Raw genomic sequence first — 16,607 nt, 5'->3', positions numbered from 1 at the left:
CAGCAGAGATGTTTACTTGCTTCAAACTAGGGCTGAACAATTAATCGGATTTTCAATATAATCGCGATTTAAAAAAAAACGCAATTTCCAAATCGCAGAGTCTACAATTTTTGGCTATGTAACAATTAGGGAATTAGACACGTCCATTAGGTGTTGGTAAAATGTTTAAAGTGGGTTTGCCTCCACATGGAAGGGAAGACAGTTGCAGCAGTGAGATAATCTAATTTTATTACTTGTTTTAGAGTTTATATAATCATACATAGCATTAAGTACTGGTAAATCAGTTTAATACATAGACTTGCTTGTTGGTGGCACTTTATGTTCAACAAGGATTGATGTCCAAATCAACTAAAAGCTGTTCTCTTGAATAATATTCTGATTAATAGAAACATTAAAAGTTCTTGTTTTAAATAGTCCTTGTTTACAAACATCTTTATTTAGAGGCCATTTTTGTTACTTGTGGTTAATGCAGAGAAAAGTGAAAATTGCAATTTTGGTTGAAATATATTGTAGGCAGAACGCAATCATTTCGAGTTTAGATGCTGCGGGTCTTTTAGCAACTAATCTGCACAGCGAGGAAACAAAATTATTTGTTGTTTGTATATGTTTAAATAAATATATCGCAATATTAAGAAAAAAAAAATCGCAATTAGATTATTTTCCAAAATCATTCAGCCCTACTTCAAACATGCATGAAGCACGCTTTTTAGCTGTCAGAAATGTTGGAAACACAAGAATGCACCATGTTGTGTTGGAGAATCACACAAAAGAAATCCCCAAAATAATAAAATGTGCAAAATGTCACCCTGCAGCCACACTTGCTGCATGGGCGTGCCAGAAGGTAAAAGGTGACCTGCTGGCAGTCCTCCTGCAGGGACCCTCAGCTCACCAGCTTCACTGCGGGACAGCAGGTAGTCGCCCAGCGGGGACTCGTTCCTCCTCAGGCGCGTTTGGACGCAGCGGTCCGCTTCTTCTGGGGCCACGTCAACCCCAAGGGCCTTCAGGACGTCCACCACGGCTGTGGCCCCGCAGGCTGAAGCCCCGATCTGCAGGGTCTGCCTCTCTAGAGCCTCCTGGATGGACCACAGCATGGCTGCAGTAGCCTCCTCCTCCTCCTGGTCCTCCATCTGAGCGCTCCACCTGCAGCCAGAGATCAGGACAACAACGATGCATGAATGCAACCATCCACTATTAAGGGTCTACAGCGACACCTAGTGTCGTGTGTGTCAAATATTTCACTCCGTTTACCGCAGCCACGTTTCTCCAGCTGATTATCCGAGATTTTCCTCCGCATTCACAGAGTGACAGCCACCAGCTGACCCAAACAACAAAGCACAGTGAGCATGCGCAGAGTGCACGTGGTAACAAGTTCGCTGCTTCTATTCTTGGATAGAAGAGAAACAACGCGGGAACTAGCGCCCCCTGGTGGCCAGGTGTCGCAATAGCAGCCTTACAGGAACATTTACTTTCTGCAGAAAGTTTTTGTTGTTATTTCCCCATTATTAAATAAGATTAATTGATCTATTTATTTTTTAAATATTAGATTTGTCCTAGCTGTAGTTTTCGTCTTTAGTGAATCTTACACACAATAAACTTATTTGCAACCTGATTTTTAGGTAGATGTAGGCACAACTGAATATATATATATATATATATATATTTTTGCAATTTTTGTAAAAGCATCATTTAATATTTAAACATGTAGAAGAATGTTTTGATTTATCATCTTGTTTAAACACCCAAGGAAAGCCATTCCTCTCATACAGTCAGCCTTTTGTTGGTCTGGATGCCTGCTTAGACTCAGACACTGAAAAATAAGCTTTCGCTTTCTCCGAAAACCTGATGGCATTTAAGAATGTTCATCTTGTCCACCTAAATAAAAGCAGTTCCACCCACAGCATTATGCTGCCACACTTTAAATCAACCCACATTATTTTAGCCATGATTGCATGTTCCCTTTGGAAGAATCAGATTCTGTCATGAAATCCTACTGCTTATACCAGACATGGGAGAAAAACGAGATCTAGTTGACAACCATTTCGAAGCAGAAAATCCTGCAGCTTCTTCATGTTTTTTTTTTTACAGCACTGTTGCCTTTTTGCACTAACCTCTCTGCAAAGTATGCAGATAATTTACTGTATATCCTGCAGACACAGTTGAACTTTAATTCAACTGATAGCACCAAGGAAGACCGCACATTAATGCAACCTTTCCCAAACAGGAGAAGAACAGGAGGTGTGCACACGTTTAGTGCAGAATCTTGATGCGGTTTCCTTTAAAGCCAGCAGATGTCAGCGTAGCTCCACGAGGAGCAGACATGGAGCTCATCCTCTCAGACCTGAGGTTATTGGTCCTCCTCTGCAGCTTCGCTCTGGTTTTCTTTACTAATTTTACATTCCAGATATTTAGAAGAGATTTCCTGTGATTAAAAACATTAGCAACTCTCCCTTTTACTAGAGTCAACCCTGCCCAGTCAGAGTCCCTGCAGACATTGGAGCTACAAACCCTGAATCATTAAAATAAGGCATCTGTTTCCTCCTAATTGTTGAGGAGGTAAATTGTGCTGGTAAGCACCGGTTGACTCTTCCTGGAAAACCCTGAGCCACGTAAGGTTTCCAGGACGGGTTCCTCGATGCCATCTGCTGCCAGTTTGATCCCTCACTACTGTAACGTGATGATCGCTGAGCCGGCATCCTGGTTGGTATTCCTCTCGCCTCCAGCTCCTCCTGCGTTTTCCCCTCAGTTACAGTGATGCCTGCTGGAAGCGGGACGAGCAGCGGGTGATTAAACCTGACTGAGCTCTTGAGAGCGTGATCCCACAGCTGATATAAAGCAAGCCAGCAGAAGGGATGAGTGAGGAGGAGGAGGAGGAAGAGGAGGAGGGAAACCTTCATGTGTCTGCCATGAAAGACGGAATCAGAGGAGCAGCCTTCACCTCAGGCTCACCTTTTACCATCTGCAGATGTGAAGGAGCCTCAGGGATTAGCAGCAAATAAAACAAAACAAAAAACAGATTATGTGCTTATTTTATAAATAATTTGAGCTCATTCGCTCCTTGTGACGTGATGAATCCCGATCAGCGTGGCTTTGATGTAAAACAACGCGCCAACAATCAGCGTGGCTGCACACAGCAGAGAGTCTAGAATCTGAAAAGAAAATGACAAAACCATCATCTACAGTTTATGATGGAGGTGTAATTTAAACACTGATATGCTTTGGATTTATCTGCTTTGATGCACAAGTCACAATTATCAATTAACTTCTCAAACCACTTATCAGGAGGTTCATTTAAGCTGAGAAATCCCCTGATTTATGGAAAAAAAACTATTTTTATTTCTCACCATTTGATATTAAAGCTGACTAAACCTGTCCTGTTTTATGTCACTTACATCTAATTCCTAATTTTCTTAGTGTTACTGTCACCTTTAAACTGTGTGTCTTAGAAGCTCCAAAACATGGACTTTATGTTCCTTAAGCCACTTCCTGGTAAGATTAGAGTAATTGTCCATGTAGAACATCAGTGTGTACTCAAACATTAACGTCTTTGTCTGTTGTCTCGAGATTTCCACATAACGTTATTTTCCTAGTGAAGCGCACCAGTCCCTTGTGCAGCAAAACGCCCCCACAACAGGATGCAGCCACCCTCAAACTTCAGCCAGGATGTTGTTCTCAGTCTTGGAAGCTTGAAACGATGGTCTTCAACCTTAGTTTCATCAGACATGTCTCTAAAAAGACGGTCTTTGTTATTCTAAGTGTGGTTGAACGCTGTAATGTGACTTCATGCAGCTTTTGGAGGATTGGCTTCTTCCCCTCTGAGTGGCCTTTCAGCCCATTTCAGTACAGGACTCATTTCTATGTTGATAATAAAGCCGTTTATGCTTGCATATAATTATTGAAAGAGATCCACCTTCAATTAACTTCAATGTGCAATCCTCCCCAAAGTGAAATCATGGAGCCAAAGGTTGTAGAGAATGGTGACGACTTAATGACTACAGCTCAGGTACGTCAACAGAATGGTTGACCTTGGTCAAGATGCTAATGGGTCCCTTCAGTAATGGACTGGGTGTCTTCACTGCAAAAAGGGAACTAAAAGTAAGTAATTACTAGAAATTAGTGTATTTTTCATTGATTTGAGCAGGTAAATAAGAGTATTTGCCAATGGGATTAGTAGTTCTACCCCTAAAATAAGATATTTAGATATTCTGCACTTGAAATAAGATGATGGAGATGAATTTTTCCTACTTTAAGGGCAAAAATCTTATTCCATTGGCAAATAATCACATTTACCTGCTCAAATCAAGAAAAAATGCACTCATTTCAAGAAAAAATTACTTAATTTTAGTTCCCTTTTTGCAGTGTTGAAACAGCGATGGGACATCTAATTGAGGCTACATCATACCAAGAAGGATGTAGAGCAGAAACAATTGACCAACGATGTATCTGCACAATGTAACAAGCTAAGCAATGATTTCAAACAGGTTCGTTTAAGTCGTAACAACACAACCAGCAAAGCTGTTTACCTCGATAATCGGTTCTGCCGAAACAATCGGATCTCTGAGGGTCTAAAGACGTTAAATGGGCCAGCTGAGGAAAAACAAAAAGGTGCGCTCTTCATCACTTGGTCAACGAGATGGACGAAGCCCAGAGTTGCTGGGAAAATCAAAGCTTCCCTAAGACTCAAACATCTTCATCACTGAGGACTCCTAAGATCCAGCAATGAAAGAGGCTAAAAAAGACACATTGCCCATCACTTCATACAAATAAATCATTTGAAAAGAACCTCCAAGTCTACTCAGAACCACTCGCATGTTTGCCTTGCAGTCTTCCTCTACTGCAAGTTTACACTGCAAAAATGGAATTAAAAATAAGTAAAATGTTCTTAAAATTTGTGTATTTGTCCTTGATTTGAGCAGGTATATAAGATGATTTGCCAATGGAACAAGATTTTTGCACTTAAAATAGGAATAATCCAACTCCATCGTCTTATTTCAAGTGCAGGATGTCTAATTATCTTATTTTAGGGGTCGAAATACTCATTCCATTGGCAGATAATCTTATTTACCTGCTCAAATCAAGGACAAATACACTAATTTCAAGAAAATTTTACTTACTTATAGCTCCTTTTTTTGCAGTGTCCTTTTGAGTTTTACAGCTTCATCCTGAGAATAAAAAAACACCCAGACTGAAAATGCATCAAACCTACGGGCTCAGATATTTCCTGTTCGCAGTATGAAAGCATTTAAAATGCCAACATCCCATAACTGGTAATCATGGGTTTGTGAAACGTGTGCCTCCTTTCTCTGTACTTACCATATAACTTTGTTCAATGACCACCTGCTGTTTAATCCTTTTGAAACAGCGGTGTGGCCAGAAATTGCTTTTTAGCCGGGCCAAATATAAAAAAAAGTGGGTTGGCTAAATAATTATAGATGAATGAGTTTATTTGTAAGTTACATGTTGGTAAGTTACAGGCTGAGTGGAAGGAGAAAAGACCTTCTCTGTTGGAGTGAACATGATTTCCACTATAGTCCATCCTTCAAGAATAATCCAACAAAATCAAACTCCTTTTCAGAAATATATATTTACTTTAGTATCGACCGATAAGTAATCAACAGGATATTACAACTATGCCACAATGTGGAAACTTAAAAATGCACTGCAAAAACGGAACTACAAATAAGTACAATTTTCTTAAAATGACTATCTGTCCTTGATTTAAGCAGGTAAATAAGACTATCTGCCAGTGGAATAAGATTTTTGCACTTAAAATGGGAACAATCCATCTACATCATATTATTTTAAGTGCAAGATGTGTAATTATCTTATTTTAGGGGTCAAAATACTCATTCCATTGGCAGATAATCTTATTTACCTGCTAGGACAAAAACACACATTTTAAGAACATTTTACTTATATTTAGGTCCATTTTTGCAGTGTGTACAGTAGGCCTATAGATAAAATGTTTTAACCACCCATTCATAAGCTTTTTTTAGCAGAAAAAAATCATCAGGACCATCACATGTGAGAAGATTTAAAGCTACAAACAGGGCGGAGCAGCTTCTGGATCATTTACACTGCATAAAGCGAACTAAAAGTAAGTAAAATGTTCTTTATATTAATGTATTTTTCCTTGATTTAAGCAGGTAAATAAGACTATTTGCCAATGGAGTGAGTATTTTTACCCCTAAAATAAGATAATTAGATATTCTGCACTTAAGACAAGATGATGGAGATGAAATGCTCCTAATTTAAGTGCAAAAGTCTTATTCCATTGGCAAATAGTCTTATTTACCTGCTTAAACCAAGGAAAAATACATTAATTTCAAGAAAATTTTACTTATTCTTAGTTCCCTTTTTGCAGTGTAAACTGCAGCAGCCTGTCAAAGTCATCATTTCTGTTTCTGAACGTGCCGTTCAGAAACGGCCGCCTGCGCAGCATCGATCCAGACGCCCAGGACACATGGAAAGGTTTTTTTTTAAAGGATGTGAAACTTCTGCTATTTTCTCCTCTTTTATTAATCAAGCCTCTCTGTGGTCAGACATTTTACCCTCTCCTGCGGCACTTGAAGCGCGATCCAGCGGCTGAGTCTTCCTCTGATCTGATCCTGCTCTTGTAGATTGTTGCAGTTCATAACCTTTGTTGTCACCTTTCACAGCAACAGGTTTGTTATCTCAGCCTCCATCCTGACCAGACATTATATTATCTCCCCTCTATTTGCACAGGGCGCCTCTAAGTGCGTAATTACGCTGAAGGCTGAGTTTGAAGTTGTGCTCCAAGCGGACCCAGTGAGGCACGGACTCCTGCTTCACCTTTAACCCACTAGCTTTAGTCCTAAACCTCTAGGAAAAAGCTCTTTTTATGTATCGTAACCCCAAATTCTATGAGTATACCTGCAGCTCTTTAGCTCTCTACTTCACTTTGTCTCACTTTTCTACACAGCCTAGATGGTTATAGAAAAAAACAATAAGCTAATATAGTTTATGTTTCAGTTCTGTGCTGAGTGTGAAGGGATAAACACAGTGGGGGAAATGCATAAATACAGCCTGTAAAGCGTTGTTTTTAAAGAAGGAGGAAGAGGAATGAGTCTGGGCCGAAGATCCTAATGTTACACGACCCTAAAAATGGCCCTTAAAAGTTTACGCTGACATTACCGTGTGACTAAATAGAGTTTTTGCTCCTGAATTCAAGCGCAAAGTGACGCTGCAGCCCCACAGTGCGCCTACCCGAAAAAGAATCGACCGATCTTCTGTTTCTCTGTGCCGCCTAAGAGGAAATGTCCCGTTTGCACTGCAAAAACAGAACTAAAAATAAGTTAAAATGTTCTTGAAATGAGTGTATTTGTACTTTATTTGAGTAGGTAAATAAGATAATTTGCCAATGGAATAAGATTTTTGCACTTAAAAAAGGAAGAGCTCATCTCCATCAACTTATTTCAAGTGCGTTATATCTAATTATCTTATATTATGGGTAAAATTACTCCTTTCATTGGCAGATAATCTTATTTACCTGCTCAAATCAAGGACAAATACATTCATTTCAAGAAAATTGTACTTATTTTTAGTTCTGTTTTTGCAGTGTGGCTCACATCATGATAACATCCAACACCCTTTACATGGTGACGGTTCCTCAGTAAATGTGATGTTTCCAGCATCTCCGTGCATTTGGCTCTTATTGTGTATCTGCGGTTCTTTTCTGCGTTTTTCTCTCTGTGCTGCAGGTTTACTGAAAACTAGAACATGAAGTTTACCGTTTTCATGTTTGGGACAAGCAGAAGTTAGTTTTTTTTCTGTTTCATTTTATTTTACGATGACTAAGGAAAGCCACCTGATTGGGTGGGCCCTAATTCACAGCCCATCAAGGCCCAGCTATAGCTGAGCTCCTGTTTGACACCAACATTTAGTTTTCCTGCAATATTTCATGAATTCATTCCAACTGAACGCTGAAGATTTTAAAGCACTCCAAACCTCATCAACCCTTCCTTCTAAAGACATAAGATTTTACTATCTAATAGATTTGTTTCTCATTTTCTGTGCAGTCCTGACCTGGCAACAGCAGCATTTTTACCACATGTGCCTAAATAAAAGGAAAGCAGAGGCCAAGAAAGAGCATCAGGCCTAAAAAAACTACCTCCAGTGGATGAACAGAAAGGTCAGACGTCATCCTTCAGCTGATCCTCTTCTGTAAACCAGGTTTCACGCGAGCAGGTCGTTGGGAGTCTCCTGAGAGGAGAGCTAAAAGCCCCTGCACCCTAAAAGCAACCCTGGGTTTGTTCACCTGTCCTTTGGGAAAGCCCAGATGATGACGTCATGGCTTTGCAAGCTTCTGATTGGTTAATTAACGTTCGAGTTATAAGGGGGGACCCCTGTGATTGTATCTTGAAGCAATACTTCAGGGGCCATTGTATCACAAAGCGAGTTGTGGACCTCCACACACTGCAAAAAGGGAACTAAAAGTAAGTCAAATTTTCTTGAAATCAGTGTATTTGTCCTTTATTAGAACAGGTAAATAAGACTATTTGCCAATAGAATAAGATTAGAAACGATTCATTTCCATCATCTTATTTCAAGTGCAGGATGTCTAATTATTTTATTTCAGGGGTAAAATTACTCATTCCATTGGCAACTAGTTTTATTTAGCTCCTCAAATCAAGGAAAAATACACTCATTTCAAGAACTTTTTAATCAGTTTTAGTTCCCTTTTTGCAGTTTAGCTCTGGTTCATCCTTGCTTGGAGGAGCTAAACAAGAGTCGCAAGAACAGGAAGCGCACTGCAAATCCTTGATTTGAGCAGCTAAATAGGACTATCTGCCAATGGAATGAGAATGTCTACCCCTAAAATAAGATAATTAGACATCCTGCAGTTGAAATAAGACGATGGAGATGAATTGTTCTTATTTTAAGTGCAAAAAATCTTATTCCATTGGCAAATAGTCTGATTTACCAGCTCAAATCAATGAAAAATACACACTGCAAAAACGGAACTAAAAATAACTTAATATTTTCTTGAAATGAGTGCATTTGTCCTTGAATTGAGCAGCTAAATAAGATGATCTGCCAATGGAATAAGATTTTTGCACTTAAAATAGAAACAATTCATCTCCAGCATCTTATTTCAAGTGCAGGATAACTAATTATCTTATTTCAGGGGTAAAAATACTAATTCCATTGGCAACTAGTTTTATTTAGCTCCTCAAATCAAGGAAAAATACACTCATTTCAAGAACTTTTTAATCAGTTTTAGTTCCCTTTTTGCAGTTTAGCTCTGGTTCATCCTTGCTTGGAGGAGCTAAACAAGAGTCGCAAGAACAGGAAGCGCACTGCAAATCCTTGATTTGAGCAGCTAAATAGGACTATTTGCCAATGGAATGAGAATGTCTACCCCTAAAATAAGATAATTAGACATCCTGCAGTTGAAATAAGACGATGGAGATGAATTGTTCTTATTTTAAGTGCAAAAAATCTTATTCCATTGGCAAATAGTCTGATTTACCAGCTCAAATCAATGAAAAATACACACTTCAAAAACGGAACTAAAAATAACTTAATATTTTCTTGAAATTAGTGTATTTGTCCTTGAATTGAGCAGCTAAATAAGATGATTTGCCAATGGAAAAAGATTTTTTGCACTTAAAATAGGAACAACTCAACTCTATCAACCTTTTTCAAGTGCAGTATAACTAATTATCTTATTTTAGGGGTCATAATACTCATTCTGTTGACAGATAATCTTATTTACCTGCTCAAATCAAGGACGAACGCATTGATTTCAAGAAATTTGTACTTATTTTTAGTCCTGTTTTTGCAGTGTGTGAAGTAGAAGCTTATCCGGTTTGTTTCCTGTCCCTGAAAACGTCTCCTTGCAGTCCAAGAAGTCCTTCCTTTGCTGGTTTTACAGGATGCACAACAACAAACCCACCTTAGCTGAGCTGGCAAACATCCACCTACATGATAATGTTGCCACCTTGTTGTCTGACGGCAGGTGCAAACATCATCCAGGAGCTCTGTGTGTATTAAAGCAAACATCTGGAGGCTCTTTAAGATTGTTCCTCCTGCTGGAGCCACACTTTCTCCATCTATTTACACCCAGAAAGGGTCATAGCTGCAGATAGCTGCGTCTGCGCCCGGAGGTGAAGAGTTCACAAGGACGCAGCAATCAGAGCAGCAGCGCTTTTTAGTTAATCCCAACCTCGCTGCAACGTAGACGTGCCGGTGGAAACTCATGAACCTGTCAGCTGTTTACAGCCGCCTCGCTCGTCCCCCTCGGCATCATACAGGAGTCCATTTAAACACTATCTGCATGACCTCTGGGCGCACAGAGGCTCCTCGGGGATCTGCGGGATTAACCGCCGCCTCAGAGCTAAGCTGAATCATTATCAACGGCGGCGATGCTTTAGAAAACAGCCATAACGGCACATTAGCATTGAAATGAGGTAGCACTTTGTGAGCAGGTAGTTCTGGGTCACGGCGAACGGCGCCGCGGGGGGACCAGCGTGAGCGCCCCGCCGTCTCTAATGTCAATAGATGCCGGCTCGTTTAGGGAGGAGCGGGAATCCTGACGATTCACCTGAAGACTCGTCCTCATATGCAGTAAAAATTTAAAAGGTCCGCACAAAAGACGACGTGCATTCTCCATTTCAAGCGACTGTAAAACCCTTCCCCACTTCTAACTTCCTTTTTTTTTTTTTTATATAGGCCATTAAAGCTGAAAACCTGTCCGGCTTTTTACTCTCTTCCTGCAGTAAAAGTCTTCTGAAATCCAAAAGGCAGGTGCATAAATAATAAGAGGGAACAGCGAGTCTCTGCGAGGACAGAGCTTTTGTCTCCTTGTCAGACACGAGCTGGATTATGCACTCCAGGAAACACTTAAGTGGCAGCTCCACGGGGTTTTTACTCCAGTCACATAAATCCTGATTTGCAGGTAATTAAAATGATGGAGACAAGTCAAAAACCTGTGATTTTTTTTTCTTCTTCTTCCCCCTTTTAATGCTCCACTTGACTGAACAGTGCAAAGAACGGATCGGTCCTTCTCTCTGCAGGAATTCATGACGGTATGCAGGACCAGATGGAGCATCTGGAGTCAACAAAGTATTCAAACCCTTGAGCCTGAGTAATTGGCATGTGGGACGACCAGTAGATGAGGTGATACCCGCAGATCTGGGGTGAGAGCAGGAACAGAATTCAATTAAATTTTATTTATATACACTGCAAAAAGGGAACTAAAAGTAGGTAAAATCCTCCTAAAATTAGTGTATTTTTCATTGATTTGAGGTGGTACACTGCAAAAATGGAATTAAAAATAAGTAAAATATTCTTAAAATTAGTGTATTTGTCCTTGATTTGAGCAGGTAAATAAGATGATTTGCCAATGGAACAAGATTTTTGCCCTTAAAATAGGAACAATCCATCTCCATCGTCTTATTTCAAGTGCAGGATGTCTAATTATCTTATTTTAGGGTTTGAAATACCCATTCCATTGGCAGATAATCTTATCTACCTCCTCAAATCAAGGACAAATACACTAACTTTAAGAATATTTTACTTATTCTTAGATCCATTTTTGCAGTGTAAATCAGACATTTGCCAGTGGAATAAGATTTTTCCACTTAAAATAAGAACAATTCATCTCCATCATCTTATTTCAAGTGCAGGATGTCTAATTGTCTTATTTTAGGGGTAGAAATTCTCATTCCATTGGCAAAAAATCTTATTTAGCTGCTCAAATCAAGGAAACATATACAAATTTTAAGATAATTTAACTTACTTTTAGTTCCCTTTTTGCAGTGTAGCGCCAATTCATGAAACATGTCATCTCAAGGCACTTTCCAAAGTAAAATTCAATCAGATTATACAGATTGGTCAAAATATTTCCTATATAACTGTTTTTACAGGCCTGCAGATCCCAAGAGACCGATTTTTTTTAACCTCTTTTTTCTAAATATATAATGTATTTACTACTTTCAGGATGGAAGGACCATTTTACCCAGTACAACAAAGGTGTTTCTGAACAGGATAACCAACTATGCATTGCAAAAAGGGAACTAAAAGTAAGTCAAATTTTCTTGAAATGAATGCATTTCTCCTTGATTTAAGCAACTAAATAAGACTATTTGCCAATGGAATAAGATTCTTCGACTTAAAATAGGAACATTTTATCTCTATCATCTTATTTCAAGTGCAGGATGTCTAATTATCTTATTTTAGGTGTAAAAATACTCACTCCATTCCAAATAGTCTGATTTAAATGCTTAAATCAAGGAAAAATACATTAATTTCAAGAAAACTTGACTTACTTTTGGTTCCCTTTTTGCAGTGTGGTTGCCTTGTTTAGGTGGACGGCCATGTCTGTTTCCACACTGCAAAAAGGGAACAAAAATAAGTAAAAATTTCTTGAAATGAGTGTATTTTTCCTTGATTTGAGCAGGTAGATAAGACTATTTGCCAATAGAATGAGATTTTTGCACTTAAAACAGGAGCAATTCAACTCTAAAATAAGATAATTAGACATCCTGCACTTGAAATAAGATGATGGAGATGAATTGTTCCTATTTTAAGTGCAAAAATCTTATTCCATTGGCAAATAGTCTTATTTACCTGCTCTAATCAAAGAAAATTACAATGATTTCAAGAAAATTTCACTTACTTTTAGTTCTGTTTTTGCAGTGCAGATGATTGAATGAACCGGTGAGATAATCAAAGGTTGGGATATTCATCCTGCCTTAAGCTCATCTATAGATTTATCTATACCATGTGTTAGTAGATGATTAAACATAAAATCCTAATGAAATGCAGTGAAGCGTGTAGTTGTGTGACAAAATCTAGATAAAAGCCCATGATTACGTTTGCATTCTCAGAGCTGATAAAAGCCTAAAACTGCACTGCAAAAACGGAACTAGAAATAAGTAAAATGTTCATAAAATTTGTGTATTTGTCCTTGATTTGAGCAGGTAAATAAGATGATTTGCCAATTGAATAAGAATTTTGCACTTAGAATTGGAACAATTCATCTCAATCATCTTATTTCAAGTGCAGCATGTCTAATTATCTTATTTTAAAGGGGTCAAAATACTCATTCCATTGGCAGATAATCTTATTTACCTGCTCAAATCAAGGATAAATACACTAACTTTAAGAACATTTTACTTGTTTTTAGATCAGTTTTTGCAGTGTGGCTCCATCCTGGGGATTTGTCTTTAGCTGATCGTCCTAACGAGCACGCAGACACGCTTGTTGTCCGGTCGCTCACTTAGCGTGAACTCTGAATGAACAACAACGGCGACAGCTTGCCAGGAGCCCCGCAAACAGCTGCACGCCTCGTTCATGAATACAAATCAAAAAAAACCCCGTGCCACTTCCAATTAAATCCGAGGGAAGTTCTTCTGGAGGACGAACTCGGAGCGAAGGCAGATGTGACACGTTTCGTCAGAACACCGTGTCTCTCGGTACGGCGCCGGAACCAAAACAGACGCTCTTTGTGAATAACTGATACTGTTTGTTTGCAACGTGGCTAAATAAATAAATAAAATGAAAAAAAAAAAAGGCGGTTTATGGCCCATTATCACGTCTAACCAGGATCAGATCCAGCGCCGCCAGAGGAAAACAAATGCTGTACATCAGCAGCTAACGGCAAAAAACAAACCGTCCTTGGCAGATAATGCTCCGTCAACTTCCTGCAGCCCGCTGATTTTCCTCCCTGCGAGACATTTGTCAGGCGTCTCCGACACGGGGATAATTTCTGCTCCGTGCTCGTACATCACCGTGTAAAGGTGATGAGTTCTTTTCTGAAGCCGTCAGCGCTAAATAGCTGCGCTGACATTCCCAATCATGCACATGACATTCACGGAGCGACGGGAGAACTTCCCATCTGTTTACCTGCATGCCGACGAGGCCGGGCGGCTATTCTCACGTGCTGCTATGGGGGAGTTTGACTGAAAGGTGCTCTTTTGCTGCATAAGACAGCCTGGCATTAGATGATGAGGCCTGCTTTGGTAGCTGTCGCCAGACAGCCTCTGCAAACACGATTTCTTCATTTATTTTGCCTCTCGGCCTGCACTTAAGTCCCAAACCTCTGACATTTATCAGCTTTCTCGCCAAAACCGGACTCTCACTGCAAAAACTGAACTAAAAGTAAGCAAAATGTTCGTAAAATGAGTGTATCTGTCCTTGATTTGAGCAGCTAAATAAGATTCTCTGCCAATGGAATAAGATTTTTGCACTTAAAATAGGAACAATTCATCTCCATCGTCTTATTTCAAGTGCATTATATCTAATTATCTTATTTTAGGGGTCAAAATACTGCAGATAATATCATCTATCTGCTCAAATCAAGGACAAAAACCCAAATTTTAAGAACATTTTACTTACTTTAGCCAGATAATCTCAGGTAGCTTCCTGCACACTGCAAAAAGGGAAGTAAAAGTAAGTAAAATTTTCTTGAAATTAATATATTTTTCCATGATTTAAGCAGGTAAACAAGACTATTTGCCAACAGAATAAGATTTTTGCACTTAAAATAGGACCAACTCATCTCCATCGTCTTATTTCAAGTGCATTATATCTAATTATCTTATTTTAGGGGTCAAAATACTGCAGATAATATCATCTATCTGCTCAAATCAAGGACAAAAACCCAAATTTTAAGAACATTTTACTTATTTTAGCCAGATAATCTCAGGTAGCTTCTTGCATACTGCAAAAAGGGAAGTAATAGTAAGTCAAATTTTCTTGAAATTAATATATTTTTCCATGATTTAAGCAGGTAAATAAGACTATTTGCCAATGGAATAAGATTTTTGCACTTAAAATAAGAACAATTCATCTCCATCGTCTCATTTCAAGGGCTGGATATCTAATTATCTTATTTTAGGGGTCAAAATACTCGTTCCATTCGCAAATTGTCTTATTTACCTGCTTAAATCAAGGAAAAATACACTAATTTCAAGAAAATTTTACTTACTTTTACTTTTTTGCAGTGCAGGATAAGAACTCAGAGTGAAAGTCATCGGGACTTATTTCAAAATTAGCATTTGCTAACAAAAAAAAAGTAATGCTCAACATCGAACATGTTTGACTTTAATAAGGAGGAAAATTCAAGTTCCCACTAAAAAACAATGAACAGGTGAATACTCTGGACAAAAAATCGTATATAAGGTCTGTTATGACTAGACGATTAACTTAGTATCCATTATTTTTACCCGGTGGGAAGATGTGGTGAAAAGCCAGGCCTGCAGTCAGGAGCCAGTCTTCACGTTCACGCTGGACTTTCAAAGGCGGACCAGACGCCACGCTATTACCACCTCAGCTCAAAGCTGCCCAGGATTTAAAGGTCATCACATTTAGAGAGCTGTGAAAAACCTTTTCTTTTTTTTGTGTTTGCTTTTTTTTTTTTTTTTGTCAGGTAAATGTTTCAGATCATTAAACTAATTTTTAATGTCAGGAAAACAAAACCCGAAGGAACGCAAAAAAGCTGATTTTATTTCTTTAGAGGAAAATAAAGCTATGCAAACCAAGCTGGCCCTGTGTGAAAAACTAATTACCATCCTAAACCTGAAAACGTATTGTCCCCTAAGAGAAACAACATTAAGAATCTGCAAACACAAATAGCATTACAATACATGTGGAGGAATTTAGGCTCTTTCTTCCTTGCAGGATTGATTTATCACAGCAGAATGTTGTTCTGGGATCTTTTCTGACTTCCTGGATGAGCTGTTTCTGTTCCCTTGGAGTAATTTTGGTAGGTAATTATCTTCTGGTGAGGTTCACTACTGTTCAATGCTTTCTCCATCTGTAGATAATGGTTTTCAGTTAAATTCACTGGAGTTTTAAATCCTTGATCATGGCCTTACAACTAAAAAACACTCTGTTTCTCATCTGTTTTTGAAAGTTTTGAGAAGTTTTTCCTACTTCGTGTTGTCAGACAGGTCCTGCTGAAGACATTTCTTGACTGGTGTGGCAATAATCAGGTAAAAAAACAACAACAACAAAAAAAACATGGTCAATTCATGATTTAACCAGGGGGCGTTTTAACTTTTCACCATGGATCCAGGTTGGTTTTTAAATCTTCTTTCCCCCAAAACAAATTAAAACATCGTCAAAAACTCATTTAAACCCTCTAACAAACATTTGTTTTCACTGGAATTACAATGTAACTCCCTCCAATTGGAATAATGGACACAAGGCGTTCTTTGCGTTTACTGGCATTTAATCAGACACAGGTGTCATCAATGATGCCGTGAGAACTGTACAAAAACATTGAATAATCAACATACAATAAGGCATTCTCATGGAGAATAAACAGAGTAATTCTAACAATATAAACTTTCCTGAATTAGTAGGTTGAAACCCTTGTGTAACATTTAGAGACATGTGAGTAATTAACTTAACAAATATCACAAACAAACATATTCCTTTATAGAAACACAAAATAAACTTTGTTTACCTCATTGGCTGCATTAAGTTGAAGGGGTTAATAAAAATGCATCTTACAGCACCATCTTCTTCAGGAATGTGCAAAAACCAAAAATCTTCCTTGCAAACGTCATGGACAGGGAAAAATCCAGCGTGCTGCCCTCTACCGAATCTGGCGTGCATTTAAACAATCGATCCGACCA

The 16,607-nt window shown here is 38.7% G+C and overlaps 1 protein-coding gene across 3 annotated transcripts in view; it reads right to left on the bottom strand.

Moving 5' to 3' along the window:
• Positions 1–16,607, bottom strand: part of LOC105917418 — a 138,055-nt gene that overhangs the window by 3,902 nt on the left and 117,546 nt on the right. Inside the window, exons 1-2 of one of the 3 annotated variants that reach the window (XM_036127873.1) lie at positions 1,249–1,362; positions 854–1,140 (exon numbers count right to left, since the gene is read on the bottom strand). In XM_036127873.1, coding sequence (XP_035983766.1) covers positions 854–1,127 — 274 coding nt within the window. In that variant the 5' untranslated portion in view covers positions 1,128–1,140; positions 1,249–1,362. Of the gene's footprint in view, positions 1–853; positions 1,141–1,248; positions 1,363–16,607 lie in introns of those variants that run through there. The other 2 variants (XM_036127875.1, XM_036127874.1) reach the window with 2 other exon arrangements.

Source organism: Fundulus heteroclitus, chromosome 24 (genome assembly GCF_011125445.2).
Source record: "Fundulus heteroclitus isolate FHET01 chromosome 24, MU-UCD_Fhet_4.1, whole genome shotgun sequence".
NCBI lineage: Eukaryota > Metazoa > Chordata > Actinopteri > Cyprinodontiformes > Fundulidae > Fundulus > Fundulus heteroclitus.
The sequence above is the reverse complement of the archived record's forward strand: the minus strand, read 5'-3'. Positions and strand labels throughout refer to the sequence as shown.